At 42.5% G+C, this 25,477-nt stretch overlaps 1 protein-coding gene across 1 annotated transcript in view; it reads right to left on the bottom strand.

Moving 5' to 3' along the window:
- The window catches only part of LOC311521376 (uncharacterized protein), a 76,313-nt gene extending 52,748 nt beyond the window's left edge, over nt 1-23,565 (bottom strand). The window contains exons 1-3 of the mRNA XM_084629682.1: nt 23,435-23,565; nt 7,652-7,702; nt 6,245-6,308 (exon numbers count right to left, since the gene is read on the bottom strand). Of these exons, the coding sequence (XP_084485808.1) occupies nt 6,245-6,308; nt 7,652-7,702; nt 23,435-23,546 (227 nt within the window). The 5' untranslated portion in view covers nt 23,547-23,565. The remainder of the gene's footprint in view (nt 1-6,244; nt 6,309-7,651; nt 7,703-23,434) is intronic.
- Nucleotides 23,566-25,477: the final 1,912 nt, after the last annotated feature.

The following is a 25,477-nucleotide window of genomic DNA, read 5'->3' as shown; positions in this document are numbered from 1 at the left end:
GCGAGTCAGTAAACTGCGGCAGCAACCTTTTAAACGTCCAAATGCACATTCTACCACCATTCTGCACTTGCTCAGCCTGTAGTTGAACAGCTCCTGACTACTGTCCAGGGTGCCTCTGTACAGCTTCATGAGCCATGGCATTAAGGGGTAGGCTGGGTCCCCAAGGATAACTATAGGCATTTCAACATCCCCAACAGTTATTTTCTGGTCTGGGAAGTAAATCCCTTCCTGCATCCGTCTAAACAGACCAGAGTTCCTGAAGACGTGAGCGTCATGAACCTTTCCCAGACATCCCATGTTGATGTTGGTGAAACGTCCCTTGTGATCCACCAGTGCTTGCAGCACCATTGAAAAATACGCCTTGCCGTTTATGTACTGGCTGCCCTGGTGGTTTGGTCCCAAGATAGGGATATGGGTTCCGTCTATAGCCCCACCACAGTTAGGGAATCCCATTGCAGCAAAGCCATCCACTATGATCTGCACATTTCTGAGAGTCACTACCCTTGATAGCAGCAGCTCAGTGATTGCATTGGCTACTTGCATCACAGCAACCCCCACAGTAGATTTGCCCATTCCAGATTGATTACCGACTGACTGGTAGCTGTCTGGCGTTGCAAGCTTACACAGGACTATTGCCACTCGCGTCTCAACTGTGAGGGCTGCTCTCATCTTGGTATTCTTGCGCTTCAGGGCAGGGGAAAGCAAGTCACAAAGTTCCATGAAAGTGCCCTTATGCATGTGAAAGTTTCGGAGCCACTGGGAATCATCCCACACCTGCAACACTATGCGGTCCCACCACTCTGTGCTTGTTTCCCGGGCCCAGAATCGGCATTCCACAGCATAAGCCTGCCCCATTAACACCATGATCTCCAAATTGTGGGGGAATGCGGTTTTAGAGAAAAGTGTGTTCATGTCCTCATCACTACGCTTCCTTCACCTCCTCACTTGGTTTTTCAGGTGCTGGTTCTGCATAAACTGCACGATAATGCACGAGGTGTTTACAATGGTCATAACTGCTGTGGTGAGCTGAACGGGCTCCACGCTTGCTGTGTTATGGCATCTGCTCCTGCTTGGGCAATCCAGGGAAAAGGGTATGAAACGATTGTTTGCCGTTGCTCTGATGGAGGGAGGGGCGACCGACAACATGGCTTACAGGGTTGGCTTACAGGGAATTAAAATCAACAAAGGGGGTGGCTTTGCGAGAAACAGAATGGCCCCCCTCAAGGATAACTCAAAACCTCAAGGATAGAACTCAAAACTGGGTTTAGCAGGCTGTTGATTTCAAGGAGGAAAGGAGGAGAAAATGAATACAAAACAAATCTGGTCTATTTCTTGTTTTGATCCACTTCATCTATCTTTATACATCTTGCTGGCAGCAGACTATGCAGTACGACCACTAGCCATCGTTATCTCCTGGGTGCTCGTCAGAAGACGGTGCAGTATGACTGCTGGCCATCATCATCTCCTGGCTGCTCATTAAAAGACAGTGCAGTAGGACTGCTGGTAGGACTGAATCGCCATGAGACAAAACTTAAAAGGGTAATGACCTGGCTGAGTCACTCCCATGTTTGCCCAGGCGCCCCTGACCTCATCAAGATCAGTTAAAAGAGCACCCAGGAATACACTGACGATGTCTACCAGTCATACTGCACTGTCTGCTGCCAAAAAGCAATAAGCTGCTGTTGTGTAGCAATGCAGTACCACGTCTGCCAGCACCCAGGAGACATACGGTGATGGTGAGCTAAGAGGGCTCCATGCTTGCCGTGGTATGGCGTCTCCACAGGTAACCCAGGAGAAAAGGTGCAAAATGATTGTCTGCCGTTGCTTTTACAGAGGGAGGGAGGGAGGGAGGGAAGGGGGGACCTGACGATATGTACCCAGAACCACCCGCGACAATGTTTTAGCCCCATCAGGCATTGGGATTTCTACCCAGAATTCAAATGGGTGGCGGAGACTGTGGGAACTGCGGGATAGCTACCCACAGTGCAATGCTCCGGAAGTCGACGGTTGTCCCGGTACTATGGACACATTCCGCCGACTACATGCACGTAGAGCATTTGTGTAGGGACACACACAATCGACTGTATAAAAACGCTTTCTACAAAACGCTTTCTATAAATTCGACCTAATTTCATAGTGTAGACAAGGCCTAAGAGGCAATACTTCCCCTTTCACAAGCACAGAGTCTTGAGTATAGCAGAAACTTTTAATACAAGGAGGGAAGTAACTCAGCATTCATTTGGGAAAACGAAGTTCCACAGTTAGGGTTCATAAACATAAACCATGAGCAAAAGACCCACCCCCAAGTAAGTTGGGCAATGTCTTTTTCCCCTCAGGTTCTTAAATCCAGCAACCCCAAAGTCCCTTTAATGTGCCCATCCCTTCTCTGCACTCCACTCACAGTTGCTGTCCTTGGCCAGTGCAACCCCAAAGTTCAGAGGTTCATCCGCAGAATTCACCTTCCATCCTGTATGGGGGGGGGCAAGGAGGAGCCTTACACGCTCCGCAGCTTGGGCACTTGCTTATCACCCCAACAGCCAATTGCCACGCCTCTCTGCAGTGCTCTGCTCTGGCCCTCTCTGCCAGCCGTCCTGCTGTCCACTTGCCAAGATGGCTTCCATACCCCCCACTTAACACAGCTCTCAGTGATTTCAGCTATTAGTGGGGGAGCCTCACTGCTGGTACACACTAGGAAGTCTCTTGCAACAGAGACAGTGTCCTAAAGTAGGTCTAATATTTAGACCTAGATATCAGTGATTTCAGCTCTGCGGCATGTAACAAGACTCAATTGAGTCTAAATAAGCTCTTTTATTATACTGTGGAGAGAAAAAGGGTCAAATGGTGTCTAAGACTCTTAAACATAGCGCACAACACCAAGCACAAGTACCTGTCCCCAAGCTCTTTCAATTCATTGGGCTTTGGAACCCATGTCCCCTGCCTAGCGAGTGCTGTTCAGTTGAGGGTGAGTCTCTCCAACGGGGTATGCCAGGTACAGTTCTGCTGCCCTCGGTTCACACAACAAGGATAACAAAGCTTTATTACTCCTGCCCCAATAACAAGGAGACTGGGGATCCAACACCAGCCACAAGTGATCATTTGGGCAAGCAATCCCATCATGCTGAGCACCTAGGCAGGGTGGGTGTATCCATGCAAATGAGATCAGCTCCTGAAGTCTTTTTCCACAGCTCAACACTAGATGTCAGGGGAGAGCTCATTCAGACTTTTCTTACATCTTCCTCCCAGCTGAGAATTTCTCGTCCCAACAAATCACACTCCATATTATACCAAATTCATTAGTTCCCCTCAAAGAGCCTCAGGAAACCCCCTATGGCTTCCACAAGCCTGTGAACTAAGTGTATTGGCTCTTCACTAGCCACCCCAGGTGCATCATAAGTTAACTGGCTAACGGGCGTTATAACCCTGTCCCACCTATTGAGAGTGGGCACTGCAGGGGCAAGGGGGACATCTTTTGGGGCAAGGGATGATGAGGTTTCCTTTGAGGATCCCTCGGCTACTGGCATAGGTCCCTGCATCTCTGATTCTAATAGTGGAAGGCCCAAGGCATCCAGGACACCTTTCACCTGTATGTCTCCACTATCCAATAACCTAGATGTGTCATCACAGGATGTCTCATTGGTGGCATGGGTGTGCCAGCAATGGGTCTAAATACTTCCACCATGGGGTTTAGGGCTGAAGAAGTGGTGCTCTCTCTTGGTTCAGCTGATTGAAATATCATCTCCATTCTAGGATACACTATGGTAATGTCTTCCTCCTCAGACTCACTGTGCTGAGTAGGGGTAGGTTAGCCACAGTGGGCCCACTGTCCATGTTGGATGGTGGCTTTGGTCTAGCACATTTGTTCTGCCCAATTGCCATGTTGTGATCTACTTCGTAAGGGGCACCTACCAACTCCCCCACAAGGATTTGTCTTATGTGCACTGTAAAGTGTTCAAGGCTTTATCTGTGGTTATAAAGTGTCAGATAAACTGATGGTGCTATCAAAATGATTTATAAAAACAATAAAATTGTAATAATTGGACATATGCTGATGATCTAGCCTCCACAGTTTTATACTGTATCCATTATCATGCTATCTGAGCACTTTTGCCATAGTTTCTGAGCATCTGAAAGCTGAAATTTGGGCCAAAGGTTTTCTTTCTATTTTGCAGGATAGAGAAGAGGGACTGCAATATGCTTCAAGGTGCCTTTCTAGCATTTGGAAACAATTCTCTATCAAAAGCTAGATAAAAGGTATCCCGGAATTAATGCCTAAAAATCAAAGATCTGAAAACGATACCATTTAGATAAAGCTTTTTGTGCCTAAACAATCCCCTTACCTACCCAAGATCTGGGACTGAGGAGGATTCAGACTTTACTCTGTTAAATAGGGATAAAAGAACTGATTTTGCTCCCATTCAGTCAATGGTAAAACTCCCATTGATTTCAAATTCACAGGATCAAGCTTAATATGTATCACGTGCACATCTTGGTCTACCTGGAAAATCTTCCCATGTAATTATTCGAATACATATATGGCATTTTCATAGTTCAAGATGGGGAGTAAGGTTACGGTTTCATGTATATGTAGGCTGAATTCACGAAGTGCTGGAGTGGTGCTGCCACCTCATTCCACTTCCCAGTTGTAACCCAACAACCTTGACCTTTGGACAGGGACAGGTAGAGGAAAGGTACAAAATTGTCATATGTCCTGCATCCTTCCCAGAGGCAAGATCACCTCTGTGATATGCCTAGCTGGCTCAAAGAGTGAGAGTTCCTGAGAGCAATCACAATCCTAAATGTCATGTGGCAGTCCACAGTACTATCTGTTAAGTGAATGGGCCAGCCCACATACAGATTTCCTACCAAAGCTTTAATAGAAAGTCAAACAAGTTCATAAGTTAGAATCATACTATTTAAATAAAACTGTCACACTTCTGTAAAGTACGTGTACATATATAGATGTACAGACTGATCCAGAGATCTTGTTTTAGGTATGTGATAAAGTAACAATTTTCATTACAGTGAGTGGAGTTTAACATGGAGTGTCTGCAAATGTCGTTCTGGCTTAATCAGCAGAGAGATCATTTGTGCCATCCGCACTCAGCAGGGACTTGGTTGCTGAGACAAGGTAGCAAATAAAAAAAAATAATGGGATTAAATGAAAATAATTTGAAGAGCTATAAAACTAAGCAAACCAGGACTCTAAACCAGTTGGCTTTCAACGACAAATACTGGATCTTTCTAGAGAGAAATGTGTTTTCTGATAATTGTTGTAATTAACAGAACATTTTAGAATTACAGGCTGGCTCAGGTGGGGGAAATACACTTTCTATTTACATGACTGAGTTAGCACTTTTAAAAATACTTATCAAATTTTAATTATACCCAGTGGATGACAATCAAATTATACTTGACTAAAATCAAAACTGTACTGAGAAATGTGTTTATCTTACGTCAGATATACTGACTTGCTAAACAATTCTGAAATTGTGCTGAGGCAACTCTGAAGTAATCTGTTCCCTTTATTTTGGATCTTGGTCTTCTGCAGGATAATAGGTTTGGGAATAAATTTAGTTAATGTCTACAATATTTTCTCTGTATGGAAATACGAACATGTAAAATTACTTTTCTTATTTATGCTACACTAAGTCCTTTAGCTCTGTACTTTTAGCTAAGTACTGCAGCAAGCACACATTAATAGAAAAATCATTCTTTTACTCTGAGTTACTTCTAAACTTAATCATCTTCTTTATTACTTTGTTGCTAAGATGCTAACTTTGGTGACCTAGCAAACAGCCTTATAAATGGTTATAACTATTTACAAAAACAAAAAAGTATTTTTATTAATGATTTTCCCCTATATTAATTTAGAAAAACAATTTGGGTTACTGCAATTAGAGTAGTACTTAAACGTGAGAGGATCAAGAACTATGAACATTATTCTTCAGACACTAACGGGTCTTCAAAAAGTTCTGAATTCCCATTCATTAGGACATTGAGAAGGTTGTTTTGTATTTAAGAACGAGATCTGATGGAGAGCTTGAAATGAAACACATGATTTTATTAAATATGGTGAAAACATAAGGGCTTTATTATGATACACACAAAAAAACAAGAATCTGTTTCTCGTTAGCAAGCTTCTAAAAAGTACCTCCTGTATAATTATTAAATAAAACACTCACTTATTCAGTACTCAGCTTTTAAACTCTGAATAAGAGGAGTGCACACTGAGAGAGGTACTTACCAGGGTTTCCATGGATACTGGATGATGCCAATCAAGTCCATGTTTTTATCTGAAAGTGGTGCCCCTGCAGAGAAATACAGTTTGGTGAGTGGTTGTTTATACATAGCAAGTAAACAGGGACTTGTTTATTTTACAAAAAGCTCCTGACCCAGACTTTTGCTCATCACCCCTTTATTTTGCCCCCTTTTAAATGGCAATACTGTAAAACAGATATTTTGGGAAATTTTCTTTTTATTTGTTTAAGTGCTTTACATAATTTTTCAAGCAGAAGCTGTGTACCTAGGTATTCGACTGCTAATGCTGCTATACCTATGTTGACAACTTTTAAAAACCCTATGATAGGCATATTAATGTAAATTACCTCTTTCTATTTCATTCTCCAAAAGCCATCTCGGGTGGGAAGGGGCAGGAGGGGGGGAGAAGAAGAGAAAAAAAAGTAAAGGATGCATATAAATGATGAATACCCTTACCATAATCCAATAAGAACAAGACTGTCAAATTCTCCAAAAGCCATCTCCAGGAGGAGGAGGAGGAAGAGGATGAAGAAGAAGAAGAAAGTAAAGGGTGTATATAAATGATGAATACCCTTAACATAATCCAATAAGAACAAGGCTGCCAAATTTAGAATGCTTCAAAATCTAATGGCTTTCCATGTATACTAGCTACCATTTTAAAAGTGGTTGGTTCCTAGATTCTCAAAGCATAAGTGTTATGAACATGTAATTTTGACATCCAGTCTCTCAACACTACATGCTTTCTAATTTTGGGAGTGAGATTAATACCTCCTATTTGAGAAGTTTTAGCCGTCTAATATTTCTCTGGATAAAAAAGCACAATGAGTTAGTGAAAAAAAAAGGCAATCAACTTTAATACTTAACACAGTTTAATAGCCTGAATTGAAATATATGTGTGCTGTATTTCCATTTAAAAAGTTTCCTTCCAGCCACAATTATTAGAACAAAAACTTGTCTTGTTCTGAGATTATTCTTGGAAATGTAATTTTAACGTCTATGTAAAAGAGGAAACTTCTTTGCCATATGAAAGCAATTTCATTTTTTCCTCAAAGGAGTGACTTTTGGATGAAATGACTGATTTTGATATTTTCCATTTGAACTTGCAGCATACTTTGAGGGGACAGTAATTCTGTGTTCTTTTGCCAGCGCTGACAAAGGTCTGGTTGTCAGTGATACCTTTTACAGCTAAATTTACTCTAGAGTGACAGGAGCAGGTGCACCTAGGCCTGCCAGACACTTGTGCACAGGGATCACGCATCTTACAGGTCAACAACTAAAAGGGAAAAAGCTTCTGTCTTCATAGTAGAGGGTGAGTGAGGCAAACACAGCCCAAACTGGGGGGTTTCTCTTCAAAGCCAGCTGGTCTGGCTTTATTCTACAGGAATTTTTTTACCTGTCAGTTTGGTCAACGAAGCCCTCAGCAGGTGCTGACGGGTACAACTTCCTGGAGAAGCAGAAGAAGGGCACTGGTGAGTTTTAACAGACAAAACAATGAAAAAATAATTTAAGTGTTTAAAGCTGATCTGCTCTCTACCAAGAGCTAATACCTGTCCTCCAGAATCATAGCTCAGACTTCAAAACTTTTTTGAAAATAGATAAGCTCTGTAGCATGCTTCACATTCTCTTTCATGTGTAATTTCTTTGTCTGGGAAAGGTTTCTTGAAAGTGAAAGATTTAGTTGATATCTTTTAAACTGTTTCTTTTAAATCTGAACGCAAAGGACCTTTAGGATTACATACAGAACTACTTAGGAACATTCGCAGCCAGCAAACATGGCTGATCATACTCTTCTCTAAATGCAAATTGTTTCTTAAGAAATCATTACCCTTTTCATTTCTAATGAGATAGGATGACTTTTGTTTGTAGAATTCTCTCTGTATTTGTAGCTTAATTTGACATTCAAATGCCTAAAAACTCCATATGAACACCATGATGGGTTAACTATACAATAAAAAGAGAGTGAATTAAAAAAAACTTGAAATAATTTTAAAAAATAGTTTACATTCAAAGGGTAACCATATGAAACAGTTGTTGATTTCATTGGAGTAAGAAGTCAGATCATGAAACAAAAGCTTTGTGGAAGTATTTTCTTTGCACGGAGCTTTTTAAATGTACAGTTAGTTTGCACAATGTTTAGATTTATGACACCACAAACTTAGTGTATGTGGGGGGCAATGGGGAAGGGGACTGGGAGGAAAGGGGATGGAATAGGGATATTTTTCCAAGACAATAAGATTTTAATTAATGTGAAAACATGGGAGAAATTAGTCCACATGTTAAAACATATTTTTTAAATGTTTTTATTATGAATTTCTATTTCAAGAACTCATTCTTTTAACTTTGCTTCACAGCAATTCTTACAAACTGTTGTATTAAATGGAAAACATTTATTTTAACAAGTAAGCAAACAGAAAACTTGAAGATGAAGATTATACATAGTGAACATATGAAACCATTTAACCAACCAAATTCCATATTCACAAGTCACATGCACATAAAAGGCACAAAAGTAAAACAAAAGCACCAGGGGCATGCTTAAATAAACAATTATATAACTTCTACATTGGAGATTACTTGAGTGTGAAAATATGAATGATTTACCAAGGCGGGGAGCTGAAGCTGGGATGGAACACTTAAATTTAAAGATTCCACATTAGTGAATTTCCTGAGACATAGGGTGACCAAATGTCCCGTTTTTAAAGGGTCAGTCCCATTTTTTGGGACTTTTTCTTACATAGGCGCCTATTACTCCCCACCCTCATAGCGTTAACAAGTAGTAGTCTTTTAATTTCACAGTTGCTATCTAGTCACCCTACTGACACAGAAAGTCTGATCCTGAACTGTTACATTCAATGAGAGTTTTGATCCGAATGGAGCTGGATCAGGCCCTTAATCTTTGTCCGTCTTATTCACTTTGGAACACAAGCCAACGCAACTTTATGGACCATTCTGTATTAAAACCAATTAATTGTTATTATGACAAGAATATTCTGTGGTTTGTTAGATGGACACAGAAGGGCTGTAGAATGTACAATACTTGATTAAAAATAAACAGTAACACCATAAAGGTAAATAATATTTTTTTCAAATTAATATTGATAATGAAACAACTTATGAGATGCAAAAAAAACTTTTGCTGAATACCAAAGCTCTGGGGCTCCTCTGAAATAAGAATAAATCTGTAGAGCATTGCTTTTTCATATACCATATTTTTAAAATACAGAAATCTCACTATCAAATGCCTTATACGTCCACTAAATCCCAGCACTGTGAAATTATAAAATATTATAAATTATAAAAAATATAAATTAAATTATAAAAAATAATATATATTATTAAATATGTAATAAATGTAATTCCTAGAGTAAATCTGAAATAAGTACATATTATATTAGCTAAGCACTGTGCACAACCTTTGGTTTAAAACTTATTTTGATAGGCTATCGTTTCCTCAGCACTGCACTGTATTGATCCTAGAGCCCTGGTAACAGCAACTAATGTGACTAAGTCCGAGATAATTTCATTAGACTAACATTATTAAACAGAGTTTAATAGAGTTGGTCTGTAACTCAATTCATTTAAAAAAAATCTTTTAATTAGTCCCTTTTGTTAAATACAACTTCACTACAGAACAGTTTGCTTTTTGGAATGATGATTAGGCTGTACACGATGCAAAGTAGAGATTTTAGTTTAGATACAATTCATACAATCAAATTCAGGATAATTAATTATCCTTTTTTGGATATTGTGCTTGTAATTTCTCCAATCAACAAATTTAAACACAGTTACAATACTAAATGAAATTCTGAAATATTTCTATTAAATGTAATTTGGTGATTAAATGCTGGGTGATAAAAATCCTGTTCTCATTGAAGTCGATAAAAGTTCTTCTGTTGTCTTCAAGGAACTGAATCAGGCCTTACAATCTGGAATATTGAATACATTCATTTATTACTGCCCCACCTATTTCTTAAGAACTAAGAAACCAACACTCACCTTGACCTAATTTATATACTTTGTAAAATATTGTTGTTTATTCTGCAGCTATTTTTTAAAATCTTTCCACAAACTACAAACTACTTCAGCTTTCAACCATATGTTTGTCTTTTCCAATAAATCCCAAACTTTAGTGTCAGGAAGACAATTATATTTGTTATTCCATAGTGCATATAAATATAAATGTGTTCTAAACACAAATCTTTGGCAAAAAGTACAACAGAGTGAATATATGTTGTGTTCTTCAAAAGTTAATGTAAAGCTTTTCAAATCAGAGCTGGATGGTATTTTGTGCCTTGCTCTCCTCTCATCTGAACAGATGTAAATCAGAACTCCACTGAAGTTAATGGAATTATACTGGTTTAAAACTGGTGCAATTGAAAAAAACAATTAAACCCAATAGCTTTATATTTTGTCTAATTAACTTTTTTATTAATGCACATGTAACTTATCCTCATGTAAAATTTCAATTATCTCTGAAATAATACAGTTACAAAGCATTTTTTTCTTTATATTGTGAAAAAGTACCTTCTTAGCCCCCTAAATGGATATTAAAATGTTTTCTATGTAAACCTATAGAGCCCAATCCTCCTGTTTTTTCTTAGTAAAAATTCCCACTGAGTTCATAGGACACTGGACCAAATCCTGCTCCTCCACTTAAAGCCGCAGTAAAAGAGCTTTACCCATAGGACCATATGGATGTTAGAGGGTGGTAGAGTATGGAATTCTCCTGCCTGTCAGCCTATTGGCTGCACACGGAGCAGCTGCTTAGCTTGGGTGCTTCTACTCCAGGACGAGAGTAGCGGCTATGGACTACTGTGCAATTGAAGACACACTGACCATGCCCCTACCTCCCCCTTGACCTACCCACAATTTCCTGATACAATCCTATCACAAAGCTGCCATAGTGCTTGGCTCCACTGTGCAAAATGGGACACTAGAGCCCCCTGGGTGGCCTCTCTGCTGCCTGCCCCGTCCCCATACTGAGCAGAAATACAGCATTTCTGTTGTTCACTGGGTCTTCTTCTCCTGAATATATACTGCAAAATGCAATCCATGTATACTAATATTCATTCCAAGAGAAGCAGCTAGCACAACGAGGCCAATACCAAAAATTCCATTTATGATAAGACAAACAACAGAAACTTTTAGAAAAGAAAACACCTTCTAAAAAGTGCAATGTGCTCAATGTTTAAATCAAAAAGCAGCAGATTCTAAACTCAAGTTCAATATATACAGCTTGGAAAGGATAAGTGCATATATTCAAAGGTGAGTATACAGTTGCACTTCACTGGAATCACCCTAAGTAACTTTACAGATCGAATAAAATAGTCAATGGTCATTTTGTTCAAGAATACATAGATGCAATCTTTCTCTATTTATACAAATACAGGGTGTGCATATTGTGCAATTGATATCTGAAGCTGACCCCAGCACTGATATGGTTGACATACTGTACGGTATGACAGCATATGCCAACGAAAAAAAAAATTCAACCAAGATGTCTAACAACTGATAAACAACCAGTACAACAAACCTTTATGAATCTTTGCTCTCTCAAAGACTCAGTTTTTTCCCTCATTAATTCTTCTCCTTAAGTCCTTAATGACTGAAGAAAAAAGGCATTAAAGAATATGAAAATCATAGAAATGTCTAGCTTTATTATGTCTGCACTATTTATTCTTTCTGCTTGATTCTATCAAGTGATGGCAGGACATTGTAATACTCAATATCCACATCCATTGTCAGCTCTTGCTCTAATAATAACCATCTACCTGTCCCAATTTGAAATCATTAGAGATAATATTACCAATAGACGTTATATCCTTGAAAAAAGTCTAGTACTAGCATCAGTGTCATCCAATAACAATACTAAAAATCAAGAAAGAACCTAAAAGTCACAGCAAAAGCCTTGAGTATTAAAATAATCAATCAACCAGCCTTCAGTCCTTCCAATGCTTACAGTCTTCAGGAGACTCCTGAATCTTTTGAAAGTTACTAGTAGTATCAGGCCTCATCCTGCAGTCTCACTCAGGCAAAACTTGTGTTCAGTTCAATGGGGAATTTTGCCTGAAAAAGGACTGCAATATTATGTCCATCACTAATTCCATTTTTATTATGTGTCCTTTGCATTCTATCTCAAACAGTTAATTATTTGGAACTCTACCACTAAACTTTTGGTAACATTTTAGGGCCCAGTCCTGTGGTCCACATATATGCATATGTAATCGGGGGAATAGTCCAACTCTTGTGGGGAACTTTCCTGGCTTCTGCACTACCCTGGTGAAGTGGGCTACTGAAAGGATCTGAGTCCTCGCTCCCACTTTCTTGACCAAGGGCCTTCCTGCCCTTTAGGACTCCCCTTCCACTCTCCTGTCTGGCAGAGTCCTCGTAACCCCAACAAGGCTGGGCCCAGGATTCCTGGGGGGCTCGACTCCCAACCTTGCTGTGGTCACCTAGGACAGGGGCTAGCGTCTCCCCACTCCGGGGTACTCTCTCTGCACTGGGCACTTCTCTGACCCACTTACCATTACATACAAGTTAAAGCAAATGCAAGTTATTTAATCAACAATTAATTTTAAAAAGAATAAGGAAAAATGAGAAAGGTTAAAGGAAACACATCATCCCGCTCTGTGGCAGGGAACATCACAAACAGCGTCTCTGGAATGTCTGGGCAGTTCACTGTCTGTTCCTTGTAAGTCCCAGGCCTTCTTCTCAGGCCCTGGCTGTGCTGCAGGGATGCTGTCGGTTGGACACTTGCTCTGGTGGTGGCCTCATGCTCTCAGGCTCTAAGTGGTAGGACCCTTCTTCCCAGTGTTGCCCCCACCCCGTCAGGGTTACGATCCAAGCCTGGCCTGCAGAGCCTCTTGGCTGAGGCATCTCCCTGTGCTCGGCCTGCTGCCCAGGGTCCCCCTCGCACTCCCCAGCTGCTCACCCCACCCAGCTCCGGACTGCTCGAGCCACAGCTCCACCACTCTGTCTCTGCACTGCTGCTGCTGCTCTGCCTCCAGCTCCCTGGGCTGCTTCTTTGGCCCCTTTGCCTCTGGTTGCTGCAGCTCTGCTCCCAGGACAGGTCTGCTCTGCAGGCTGCTTCTGTGACTCTGCTCCCAGCACTGACCTGCTTCCTGGGCTGCTTTTCTGGCCCCTCTGCCTCTGGTTGCTGCAGCTCCCCTCCGAGGGCAAGTCTATTCTCTCTGGGCTGCTTTTCTGGTCCCTCCGGATCTGGTACACCTCTGTTCTCCAGCTTACCTTGGGCCCCGGCTTTCTCCTTAGGTCGGTCCCATTCTGTCTGACCCAGGCAATGCCAGCTCACACGGAGCACGGGACCTCCCTGGCCTCCTGACTCCCTGATTAGCCTGCTCGCCCTGTCATTCAGGCTGACCTGGAGCATTGGCCTCTCCCCATTGTTCCTGGGGGCTGTCAGTCTCAGGGTCCTGATTCCCCATCGACCCTTCCCCCTTTTTAGTATTGGGAGCTAGCAACTAAAATACCCCCACTGAATGTTAGTGAGGGGGCAACAGTCCCCTTACACATAACTCTCACCAAAGTCAGTGGTTGTTTTGTAATCTTCGCTGTGGAACACATGCAAGTTATAATAGGTGTGCATCCTGCTTAAGGCAAAGAGACTCTTCCTACCTCTAGCGTGGCAACCACAAAAGAGCTCCGAATCCCTCACCTCTGTGAGGAGAAAACCTGGTCCTTAACCAAAACCCCTTTAATCCAGCAATACTCCTCACAGATCCCTTCACCGAATCAGAGCCCCTTCTCCCATCCATAGTCATTTGACCCCCTCCTCAATCTACCTTCAACCCAAACATGAATATCCAGCACCCAATAGATCCTCCCCATAGAACCACAGCCAACAAATCATACAGCTTCCTTCCACTCCAGTCGCTGTTCTCCATTCCTCACTCTTCCATCCCACTGATGGCTAAAAAGGTCAGCCAAGTGTTCCCCATAGATATTGAAGGACAAGGAACTGGCAAGCCATTGCTCTCTCAGCCCTTTGAAGATATTTAAAGGTAAAGCTGGAGCTTGGCTTGTTAGTGAGAGGGGAAACCCAGAGGGTTAGGCATAAAACTCGTCCAGAGATCATACTGTTTGGAGCATTGTGATAAATTTGAAGTTCATAATGAAACCCAAACTTTTGGGGCCAGCTCTTTAGCTGATGTAACTCAGTATAGCTCCATCAAAGTCAATGGTGCTACAGTGAGTCACACAAGCTAAGAATCTGACCTGTGGTTATTATTTATTATTATTATTATTATTACTATTATTATTATTATTATTATTATTTTATAGCACCCAAAAGGCTTCTACACGTTTCACACAAGAAACAGAAAAACATGGCCCCTGCCCCAAAGAGCTTCTAATCTACATTTTAGAGGAGACACGAGTTTGGGTGATTAATAGAGAGAGAGGCAAAGAGGGAAAGTCTTACAGAAGTACTCATGTAGTTGTTACTCAGTTTAGGAATGTATACATCTTGGTTGTTTTGTAAAGATCTGTTTGTTTTTAATAGCATAATGAAGATAAAGATAGAAGTTAGTGAATAGTAACTCACTTCTTGTGGTAATGGTGGAAAAAGTGAATTTTTAGGAAGAGTTTAAATGTGGTGAGGGTGATGTCTTGGTGGACCAGTTAATCTAGCAACTTTCAATTTATATTTAAAAGATTCATTTGAGATAAAGAACAAGAATCAAAGCCTTTTGTCACATGTTCCTCACTTAAGACACAATTTCAACAGTCTTCTTTATCAAAGCTGAATTTCCAAGGATTTCTATCATACTAGAGAACTGGTTTAGTTTTCTTTGATTGGCTTATAGAGACATTCACAATGTTGCATCTCAGACATTTCTGAAGGTCATATGTCATCTGCCCCGCTTTGTGTTTCCTTATGAAAGATTTTCAGACCTATAGCAAGATGTGGACCAAAACTCCGATGTGGAACCTTGAATCTGAACCCCTTCAAATTTCAGATAAGTCTGACTAGAATATCCAGATCCAAATTCACTCCAAGTTTTGGCTCGAAGCTGGATCCAAAATTTGAAGAGGCCTATTTTCAAGTTCCAGTTTTGATGCAACCAGATTCTCACAGGACAACTTGTTCCCATGAGATTTCCACTATTTGAGATGGAAAATATTTTCCATGACTATCTGATCTCATGATATTCCCATCACTATGGATCTCATGAGAACAAATTGTGAATTTTTGAACCAAAGAACTGAATCTGTTCTTGCCATAGTTTATACAGCAGCCACAGTCCAGCTTCAAGGGCAAAAAATTAACCTAAACCCATATCCAAACACAATCTCTTCTGCCTCTCTTTCCTTGTAATCTCAATTAGTACAACCTTTAAAAGGACCTCCACAGAAGAGTTATAATGAATGACAGCACAGCAGAGGCTTCATGAACGTTTTAACATATGTTAGCATAAGTAGCATGAGCACAACATCTGAAAGATACCTTATAGTGAAGTTGAATGTTGTGCTCATAGGGGTTACAGGCTCCTACGAACATATCTAACAGAGTTTTCAACTTTCAGAAGCCCTCTATAAAAAGACTAAGGAAATGTCCATACCACCAAAAAAATTACCATATTCATTATGATTATTAGTAGTATTGTGAAGGCTAGATCCACAAAGGGGACTAAGACTCAACACTGTAGCACCTGCATTTAGTTGCCACATCACCCAATGGAATCCTAAGCCATGAGTTAGATATCCAGCCTCCCTATACAAGGCATGGGGAGAGTTAAGAGCCTAAGAAAGGGATTCAGAAAACCACGCACACTGAGTAGGGAGCCATACAATCTAGCCAATAAGAAATGCTGAGGAGGGGGTGGGGCCTAAACCTTCAAAGGGAGTTAGATGCTTAAGCCAGGTCAGCCCTTTCTCAAGAGAAAGGGGGATGGTGGTAGTGCTCTTTTCCCCAATAGCCCAGTGGTAAGAGTATTCTAACCCCTGAGCTACTGGGTAAAAGGGCAACACCACCACCTCCTCCATTGTTTTGTGCAGGGCTTGATCCTGTAGGTGTCCTCTCATGCAGCCTCTGAGCACCTCTACCAGATTAGGCCCTGCCAACAAGACAGGTAAGGGAATACCTAGTTTGTGAATCCCATTGTGGTTTACGCATCATCTGGGAAATGGGTGTCAGGACTTAAGCACCTTTGCACATGCACACTGGCAGAATGTCAGGCATCTGGGGGCCCTTTCACACCAGTCCAGTTCCTCTGTACCCTGTGTACACACTCAGTATATACACAAGACACTATACTCCACACCTGTTTATAACCTGGTGAGTGTACACCCTTCTAAAATACCATTTCATTTACTCCAAATTTGATTCAAGCAAGTGGTGAGCAAATTGCAACAGATGCAAAGGGTCAGAGAAACATCCAAAAGTCTGGATGCTTATCTAAAGCGTATCCTAAAGTTTGGTCTGGAAAACTCATGAGAACTGGGTTTCTCACAAAACCTCTGGTATTTCCTTTCTAGCTAGAAATACAGCAGCAGCAGCCTTTCTTGTGATACTTGGAATTTTCACTTGTAGCCAAAGCCAGGAAATATAATGGTCTTCAGAAATGGGGGAATAAGTTAACCAAGGTTTTTCTCACCTTAAAATGCATTCCATTTCTATTTGAAATTATGTTTGAACTGTGGCTAAGGTCTACCCAAAACAATCCCCTACATTTCTTGGCCCTCAGAAGTTTCATGGACCTCATTGTCTCCACAGTTGTGGAAGCTCCTCCTATCTGTAGTAGCTGCAGAATGGTTCATTAGGCATTTTCTGGCCACCTCAGGCTACATACTTCCCTAGTGTATCACCAGAAATGGCGATCAAGTGCTCGGAGTATCAAGGTATTAACAAGGAGACACTAACCGTTGGTTTTTCACCAAAAAACTCTTGAGTGTGAAGACAGTCAAACCATGGCCAACAACTTCATTTCAGGAAAAGAGAAGAGATGTTTAGCCTGATGAATAACCAAACCTTCCCAAAAAGAAATGGAGATCAAGGAGAAGAAAAAGGAGGGAGGAAGCTTCTGCCTCCCATATGTAAAGGGACCAGTAAGCCCCCTTACTAACATTCAGTGGGGGTGTTTTGGTTGGCTAGCTCCCAGTACTAAAAGGGGAAGGGTCTATGGGAAACCAGGACCCCGAGACTGGCAGTCCCCAGGAACAATGGGGAGAGGCCAATGCTCCAAGTCAGCCTGAATGACAGGGCGAGCAGGCTAATCAGGGAGTCAGAGGCCAGGGAGGTCCCGTCCTCCATATGAGCTGGATTTGCCTGGGTCAGACAGAGTTGGGCCGAGCTAAGGAGAAAGCCAGGGCCCAAGCTAAGCTGTGCCAGATCCGGAGGGACCAGAAAAGCAGCCCAGAGAGAGCAGACCCTGTCCTGGGAGCAGAGCTGCAGCCACAAAGCCAGAGGCACAGCCCAAAGAGAGCAGACTTGCCCTCGGAGGAGAGCTGCAGCAACCAGAGCCAGAGGGGCCAGAAAAGCAGCCCAGGAAGCAGGTCAGTGCTGGGAGCAGAGTCACAGAAGCACCCTGCAGAGCAGACCTGTCCTGGGAGCAGAGCTGCAGCAACCAGCGGCAGAGGAGCCAAAGAAGCAGCCCAGGGAGCTGGAGGCAGAGCAGCAGCAGCAGCAGTGCAAAGACAGAGTGATGCAGCTGGGGCTGGAGCAGTCTGGAGCTGGGTGCGGTGAGCAGCTTGGGAGACCGAGGGGGACCCTGGACAGCAGGCCCAGCACAGGGAGACGCCTCAGCCAAGAGGCTCTGCAGGCCAGGCTTGGATCGTAACCCCGACAGGGCGGGGGCGATACTGGGAAGAAGGGTCCTACCACTTAGAGCCTGAGAGTGTGTGGCCACCATCAGAGCAAGTGTCCAACCCACAGCATCCCTGCAGCACAGCCAGGGCCTGAGAAGAAGGCCTGGGACTTACAAGGAATAGACTGTGAACTGCCCTGACATTCCAGAGACGCTGTTTGTGATGTTCCCTGCCACAGAGCAGGTTGATGTGTTTCCTTTAACCTTTCCCATTTTTCCTTATTCTTCTTAAAATTAATTGTTGATTAAATAACTTGCATTTGCTTTAACTTGTAAGTAATGGTCAGTGAGTCAGAGAAGTGCCCAATGCAGAGATAGTACCCCGGAGTGGGGACACCCTAGCCCCTGTCCTAAGTGACCACAGCAGGGTTGGGGGTCGAGCCCCCCAGGAATCCTGGGCCCAGCCTTGTTGGGGTTTACAAGGACTCTGCCAGACAGGAGAGTGGAAGGGGAATCCTCAAGGGCAGGAAGGCCACTGGGTAAAGGAAGTGGGAGCGAGGACTCAGATCCTTTCACTAGCCCACTTCACCAGGGTAGTGCAGAAGCCAGGAAAGTTCCCCACAATAGTGGGACTATTCCCCCACTTACACATACTGTAGCCAATTGCATGGGCTGCAGGAACCAAATGTGAGGAGTCATGTGGATCTGGAGCAGGATGATGTAGAGGGCAAGTTATTTTATATGAGAGTTCCTCCCCCTGTCAGCTGTGCAGCTTACTTCACAGGTGGCTGTTCTGTTGTTTGGCTCTCTTTGAGCCTTCTGCAGCAAACTGAACCTTCTCCTAGAAAGGCCAACCTGCTGTGAAGAAGCCTTGTCCTTCTGGAATTGGCATGATCCAGAAAGCTAGTTATTCTCTGCTGGGTCAAGCCTACAGGTTATGAAAGACACTGAAAAATAAATATGAAAATCATTTATATGACAGACATTTTGCAAAGAGTCTCTAAGCTATCCTCACTCTCCCTGTATTGTGGGGAAGGCAGGAGTCTAGCTAGCCTAGAGCAGACACACTGCTCTAGTTTATGCTGTTTTGTATGGGCCATAGAAAGCAGAAGTAGCCAGAGCACAGCACACACTGGCCACATGCCCTTTGACCTCCTGCCAACTCCCTTGCCAGTATGCTCCTTCCAGTCACCAACATGACCTCTGCACTGGTGACTAGGAGAAAGGGGCCAGTGCAGAAATGTTATGCCAGATATATGACACCTTCCAATGGAAGTATTTTACATGGGCTGTCTCTGAGAGCTTTCTATCCCCTCCATGCCATGCAGGGGTCAGATCTAGGGTGACCAGACAGCAAATGTGAAAAATCGGGACGGGGTGGGGGGCAATAGGAGCCTACATAAGAAAAAGACCCAAAAATCGGGACTGTCCCTATAAAATAGGGACTTGTGGTCACCCTAGTCAGATCACAACAGAGAACAGCGCTGCCTCCTTTTGTTAGTTAAAAAAACAGAACACAATAGCATGAGTTAAGGGCAGAATGCCAGACTTAGGTCTGAATCTCCTGCCTCTTGTTAATTTGTAAGATGAAACAAATTATTTACAGGGAGAACATAATGTATGTAGGTGGGTTATTGCTGTTTTTTTAATCTATTTATAAAATGCACTATTTATTTGAGAGATTGAAATTGTTTATTACTACACTACATATATTTTGTTAAAACTCTTGTTATTTAATAATAAGTTCATTGTATTTCTGATGTTCACTTAACCAAGTAGATTTTAGCAGTCATGAAACTGACAGACAGATTACAGTGTATCATGGATTTACTCGCTGCCAAATTTTTTGCTTTAAAAAATTGAATTATTTTTGAATTATATGAACACAAAAATAATTAGACTGGTGAATAATTTTTTTACTAATTCAAATGGACAAATCAGCTTTTAAAAAAAATATTTTGAAATATATATACCTTGTCCTGAGACATTAGTGATGTGTAAACAAATTGATTTCAAGTTTCTATTCTAGGCCAAGTTTTAACCTGCTTCCTTATCTTTTGCTAAAGAAAATCTATTCAACCTGAAATTTCAGGTATTTATACTTTTACGTCGCAGGAGATTTTTTGGTAGGAATTTAAGATTAACTACAGAAGCTGTCTGAGTTATGTTTCTGAGACAAAACTAGCAGATGTTTGCTTAAAGATTTTTAATTAAAGCCTAGGAACTTCAAAACTCTTCATATGTTTCTCCTCCATAGAAAATTAGAATAGAGGCACAGATGTACATTTTTGGAGTCCATAAATCTTAAGAAATAATTTTGTGATTTTAGGTTAAATTTTGCCCTCAGTTACTCCCATGCAAACCCAGTGACTTCAATGGTTGCCCTCTTTTTAAAAACAGACATAATAAACATTATAATGGGTGCAAAGGATAATGTGGATATTTAAATATGGTAGGGAGAGAAAGGGTCTGGTAGAGGAGATGGGGTCCTGGTGCTGGGAGAGCAGGGTTGGATGATCTTTGATGTAGGTACAGTATTATAAGAGTCTGAACTGCCATTTTAGGGCCTGATCTAAAACCCACTTAAGTCAATGTAAAGACTCCAACTGATTTGAATGGGCTTTCAATCAAGCCCCTGAGCCCCACAGAAATCCATGAAGATTTTGTATGGATGGTATGTCAACTCTGCAGCTTTCACAGATGATAATTCATACAGTGGCCCCAATTCAGCAAGGTATTAAAACACATGCCCCCTTGAAGTCAATGGGACTACACACATGCTTAAAATAAGGAAATTAAGTGTCTTCCTGAATTTGGTCCATAGACAAAAATGTTTTCTAACATTACACCTATAAAAGATCAAGAATCAGGTGGAGTTCACAAATTCTTCCAAGATCACAACAGGTTTAAAAGCTTTCCTGATCTCTGGTGTGTAAACTCCATTAGTGGAACCACCCCTGGGATAGGAAGCTTCAGTATTTGATTCTAATATTTTGTTCTGTTTCACTGAACAGCAAATATTGTTTTTTACATTTTACAATGATTTTAGCAAAGTCTAGGCTCTTTATCAAAGAAAACATTTATCTACAAATGTTTTCACATTTCACTGGTTTATTTATAAATACTCTTTGGGGGGAAAAAAGGTTAGAAAATATTAAAAGGGGGACAGCATCAACTTGGAGATCAGTTTCAGAATGTTTCCTGCTATAACAATGTGACACCTAAGATTACTATAAATGAAAGACGTTAGCAAAAAAAAAATCCCTTTTTTTTTCCAGTTTGTTCACTTTGTTTGTTCAGTGGCACACTTTGTGTATAGACATTTTCATTGTTTTGCCTGTACAGTCAGTTAGTCTATATCTGTTGCAAAGACCCTTGAAAACATCAATAAGGGAGAAGCAAGACCTATCTATGGGGGGAGGGGAGAACTTTTGAAAGTCTGGAAAATAAGAGATGCCATAAACAACCCTACCACTGCTCCCTCTCTCTATCCCATAGAGAAACACACTCAATATATCTTTACATATATTTATAAATATGAGCAACATACCCCTGCTACAACAACCCATAAAAATTACATTCTTACAACACAGGAACCACACACCTATAGTCAAATTCCCCTTTGCAGAATAAGCCATCTCCCACATTATATCTCAGACACACTAGCTACATCAAACAACTTTACCAACTCTCTTCCCCATCAACAATATAGTTTTCTATTACAAATTTACATATTTCCCTCAACCACTCATGACTATCTCCCATTCCATTAAATGTGCTATATAGAGAACTATACCTATTCTTCCTCCCAGTGTGGTCTAAGACATGAACACTCACATGCAAATAGATTTCCACTATAAACCTATTTATACTGTACAAATACTAGTTGTAGCCACCAAGGACAGAGAGGCAGACAAAAAATGTAAAGTGCTTGACAGGTTTAGCACAGGAGCCATATCTCTGTCACGTGGGTTCATGCACAGCACAGCTCAGCTCACTAGGTAGTGGAGTCCGGAGCAGAGTTAAGGTTGCTGATGGATTTTCAAGACTTTCACAGATGCAACCCTGAGTTAGAATTTCCTGTCATTCGCATCTCTCTCTCTTTCTGTTATTTTAAATAACAACAAAGTTGTAATAAAAGTTTTTTAGCCCAAATAATTGACGCAGCTCTACAATCACCACTGTTTGGGGGGAGGGGGAGGTGTCTGGGAATATTTCAGTAGCCAGTGATTTGCCCAGCTCAGTTATAATAAACTCCTGAAACAAGTGACATCTAATGTAAATGCTGAGAAACTCCTGAAGCAAAAGAAGGGGTGTTATCACATTTATTCTTCTGAGTTTGCACCTAGCAAACAATGCAAATATAATTCCACGAAGATTCAAGATACTGCCAAAAACAAACAAACAAACAAACAAAAATAACCTCACACCCTTATCAGTCTGAATCCACTACCACAGCCAACCAGATCAGTATTCTGTTTTTAAAGCATATGTGTGCTTTCAAAAACCCCCAAATCCTGCTCGTTTGCATAAGCGCTGCAGCTGCTCTGCAAACAGAAAGAGGGATGGATCTCCGCCTTGGGCAGGACTCACCGACTGCAGCAAACCTCTTTGCACGGTGAGATGTAAGTGGGTAGGTGGGATCCATGCTGGTATGGTTTAATGGCGCGTTTTAAAAATGCACAGCTTATCCCTCCTTCCCCCCCCCCATCCACCTTTCCAAATGATCCCCGTGGAGGAAGAGCAGGGGACTTAGCAGCACTCTCTTGCCAGCAGCCCCTGCTGAGCCTGCTCCAGCCGAGGCGCACACGGCGCGTGCGGATGGGACTGGGAGCCGCGGCACTAGAGGACCTGGGAGCGCTGATGGCTCCGCTATGATGACAGGCAGCCCCCACGTGTTCCTGCTCCTTCCCTCCCGCCCAAGCCCTGCGGGACCCTGAGTCCAGACGGGCGAACCAGGGGCAGTGGCGGGGGGAGCAGGAGGCGAGGAAGACTGGGCAGTGGTGCCTAGTCTGGCTGACTGACTGATAACGCAGGGCATAGAGCGCACTGTGTGACTCTTGGGCATCCAGACGGTGTCCGGCATGTAAGTGCATTTCTGCTTTATTTTGGGGTTTGGTCCTCCTTAATGCGCCTCTCCTCTGCCTCCTCCGGGCTTTTCTAGTCGGAGAGGGGCAGGGAAAGAAGTCATGGTTACTATGCTGTCCCAGAGCAAACAAATTCTGCAACCCACTTCCACCCCCGCACTGTGAGTGACAACCTCCCCCCCCCCACGGCCCATTTCAGTGCGCACACAAAAAGCCCTTCCCTCCCTCTCACCCTGCGCCACGCCACTCTCCCTCCAGTGCGCGCGCACACATACACACGCGCCGCCCGTCCCTGCCCCAGGGCGCGCAGACACGTGGCATTCTTACCGCCTTCCGGAAGCTCACATCCATAAAGCCGGGCTCGCCTCGACAGCGCGCGCACGCGGGTCCTCCACAGGGTGCACGCACCGCATCGCTCCCCTATTGCGCGCGCGCGCATACCCACAGGCACATCGCCGGCTCTCCACAACCTATCCATGACACAGATGATGCTCTTCTGTCTCTCAGCTCAGAGACACACAGCGCGTAGGACCTCGTCCTCCTCCTCTGCTACCCACTTCTTCCACCCTCCTTTCACTCCAAACGCGTAGGTCACACTCCTTGTACTCCTCCCGCTCCATCATGCCTTCCACGGGTACACCCAACAGCACTCTCTCCCAACATCCAGGACACATTAACCACCCCCCCCCCGGGGGCCCATACACCCGAAATCTGCCTCTCGCCTCCTAATGTGTGTATATGCACACACCCACACCACCTTCCATGTTCACGGGTGACACTTGCTGCCCTGTCTTCAGTGCGCACGCACATTTGTCCCTCTCTTCCCAGTTCATGTCCACGAGTGACATCCCCTGTGCACACCCAAGACCTATTGCCCTAGTGCACACAAACGGCGTTTGTCCCTCCCCTCTCTTTCTCCTAAGCACACACTGTGCACACACACCCGCTCGTTGAACTGTGAGTTACAAATCCGAGAGGAGGGAGAGATCTTGGAGCTGAGCCCCGGTGCCGGGTGTAGTGTCAAAAGCCGCTACGGACACATTTTGCTACCAGTACCAACGCGTAACACGTGTTGGCTGTTCTTTTTCTGACACTACACCGGCAGCAGCCTGAAGCGGGAGGAGAGGAGGGGAAATCAAACGGGTACTGCGCGGCTGTTGCTTTACTGTACTTTTGATTGGTCTGTAATGTGTGCAGTGTCAGCGGATTGAGTGGCCATAAGAATCATCTGCTGGGGTTTGGGCTGTTTTGACTCAAAAGCAGCCCTTGGCTGTGGGCTTGTAGATGTTTGGCAAAGGCTGGCCAGAGTCCCAAGTTCCTGAGAGGCTCAGAAGTATCCCCCCCTTCCCCCCCCCTTATTGCCCCTCTTTGGAATCTAGCCCACCCCTAGTATAAAAAGTTTAAAGAAAGGGACCCACACTGTAGTTGGGAGGTGAAACCAGGCATACTGTGCCTGTGAGGGGGATTTTGCAGGACCAATCTTGTGTAAATCTGAGTGTTTTGTGAATGACCTCAAGAGATACACTAACTTCCTGGTTATGAACAATAATAAGCTTCTCCTAAAACTCAAACACTGTCTTGTGCAGTAATTCTCAAGCCATTTCAAATATGCAAATAAAAATGATTTTTTTTTAAAGTAGGCAAGATATTATCAGGAAACTATCAGATAAGAAATGGTCCAAATGATTCAAATAGTCTACAGCTATAAACCTGGCCATTTACTCGATTACTTTGCTGGGGGACACATTACAGTTTGGGTGTACAGAAGGCCGGACAGACAATACAAGAAGAAAAGTGTTCTGATTACAGGCAGTTTTGCAATCTAGAAGGTAGGCCTTTATGGAACCTTCCTCAGATGGTTGTTGTTGTGTAAAAAACAATAGTTCTTAAAAGAAGAAAATAAATTGATGAATACACTTTGCCATAAAATTCCAGTATCTGACACAATAATTTTAATTGTTACATCTGTACAGTATACCTTTTCATTAAGCAGTGAGTGAACTGTTTAAAAAAAACAGTTAATGCAACCATAAATGTATTATTTTATATAATACCTACTTGGAAGATTATTACAATCTGCAATCAATAGTTTTATTACCATTCACAATTTTATTGATATTTCAGCATCCCCAAAGTAGGATTCAGATGGATTTTACTGCAGTTGTTTAATACATAAAGGTATTTGATCATATATAGTTAAAAGTGATATGATCGTGAGATGTAAGTTCAGAACAATAAAGCCTCAGTTTTTTTCAGAAGCTGTTTCTTTCATACATCTCTTTAAATGTATTTGCATCACTACCACAGACCTACATTTTAATAATATGCTACTTTTGTGCTTTTAAATATCTAAGGTGCCGAATAAGAATT

The sequence above is a fragment of the Lepidochelys olivacea genome, assembly GCF_965140295.1.
Source record: "Lepidochelys olivacea isolate rLepOli2 genome assembly, chromosome: 5".
NCBI classification, from domain to species: domain Eukaryota; kingdom Metazoa; phylum Chordata; order Testudines; family Cheloniidae; genus Lepidochelys; species Lepidochelys olivacea.
The sequence above is the reverse complement of the archived record's forward strand: the minus strand, read 5'-3'. Positions and strand labels throughout refer to the sequence as shown.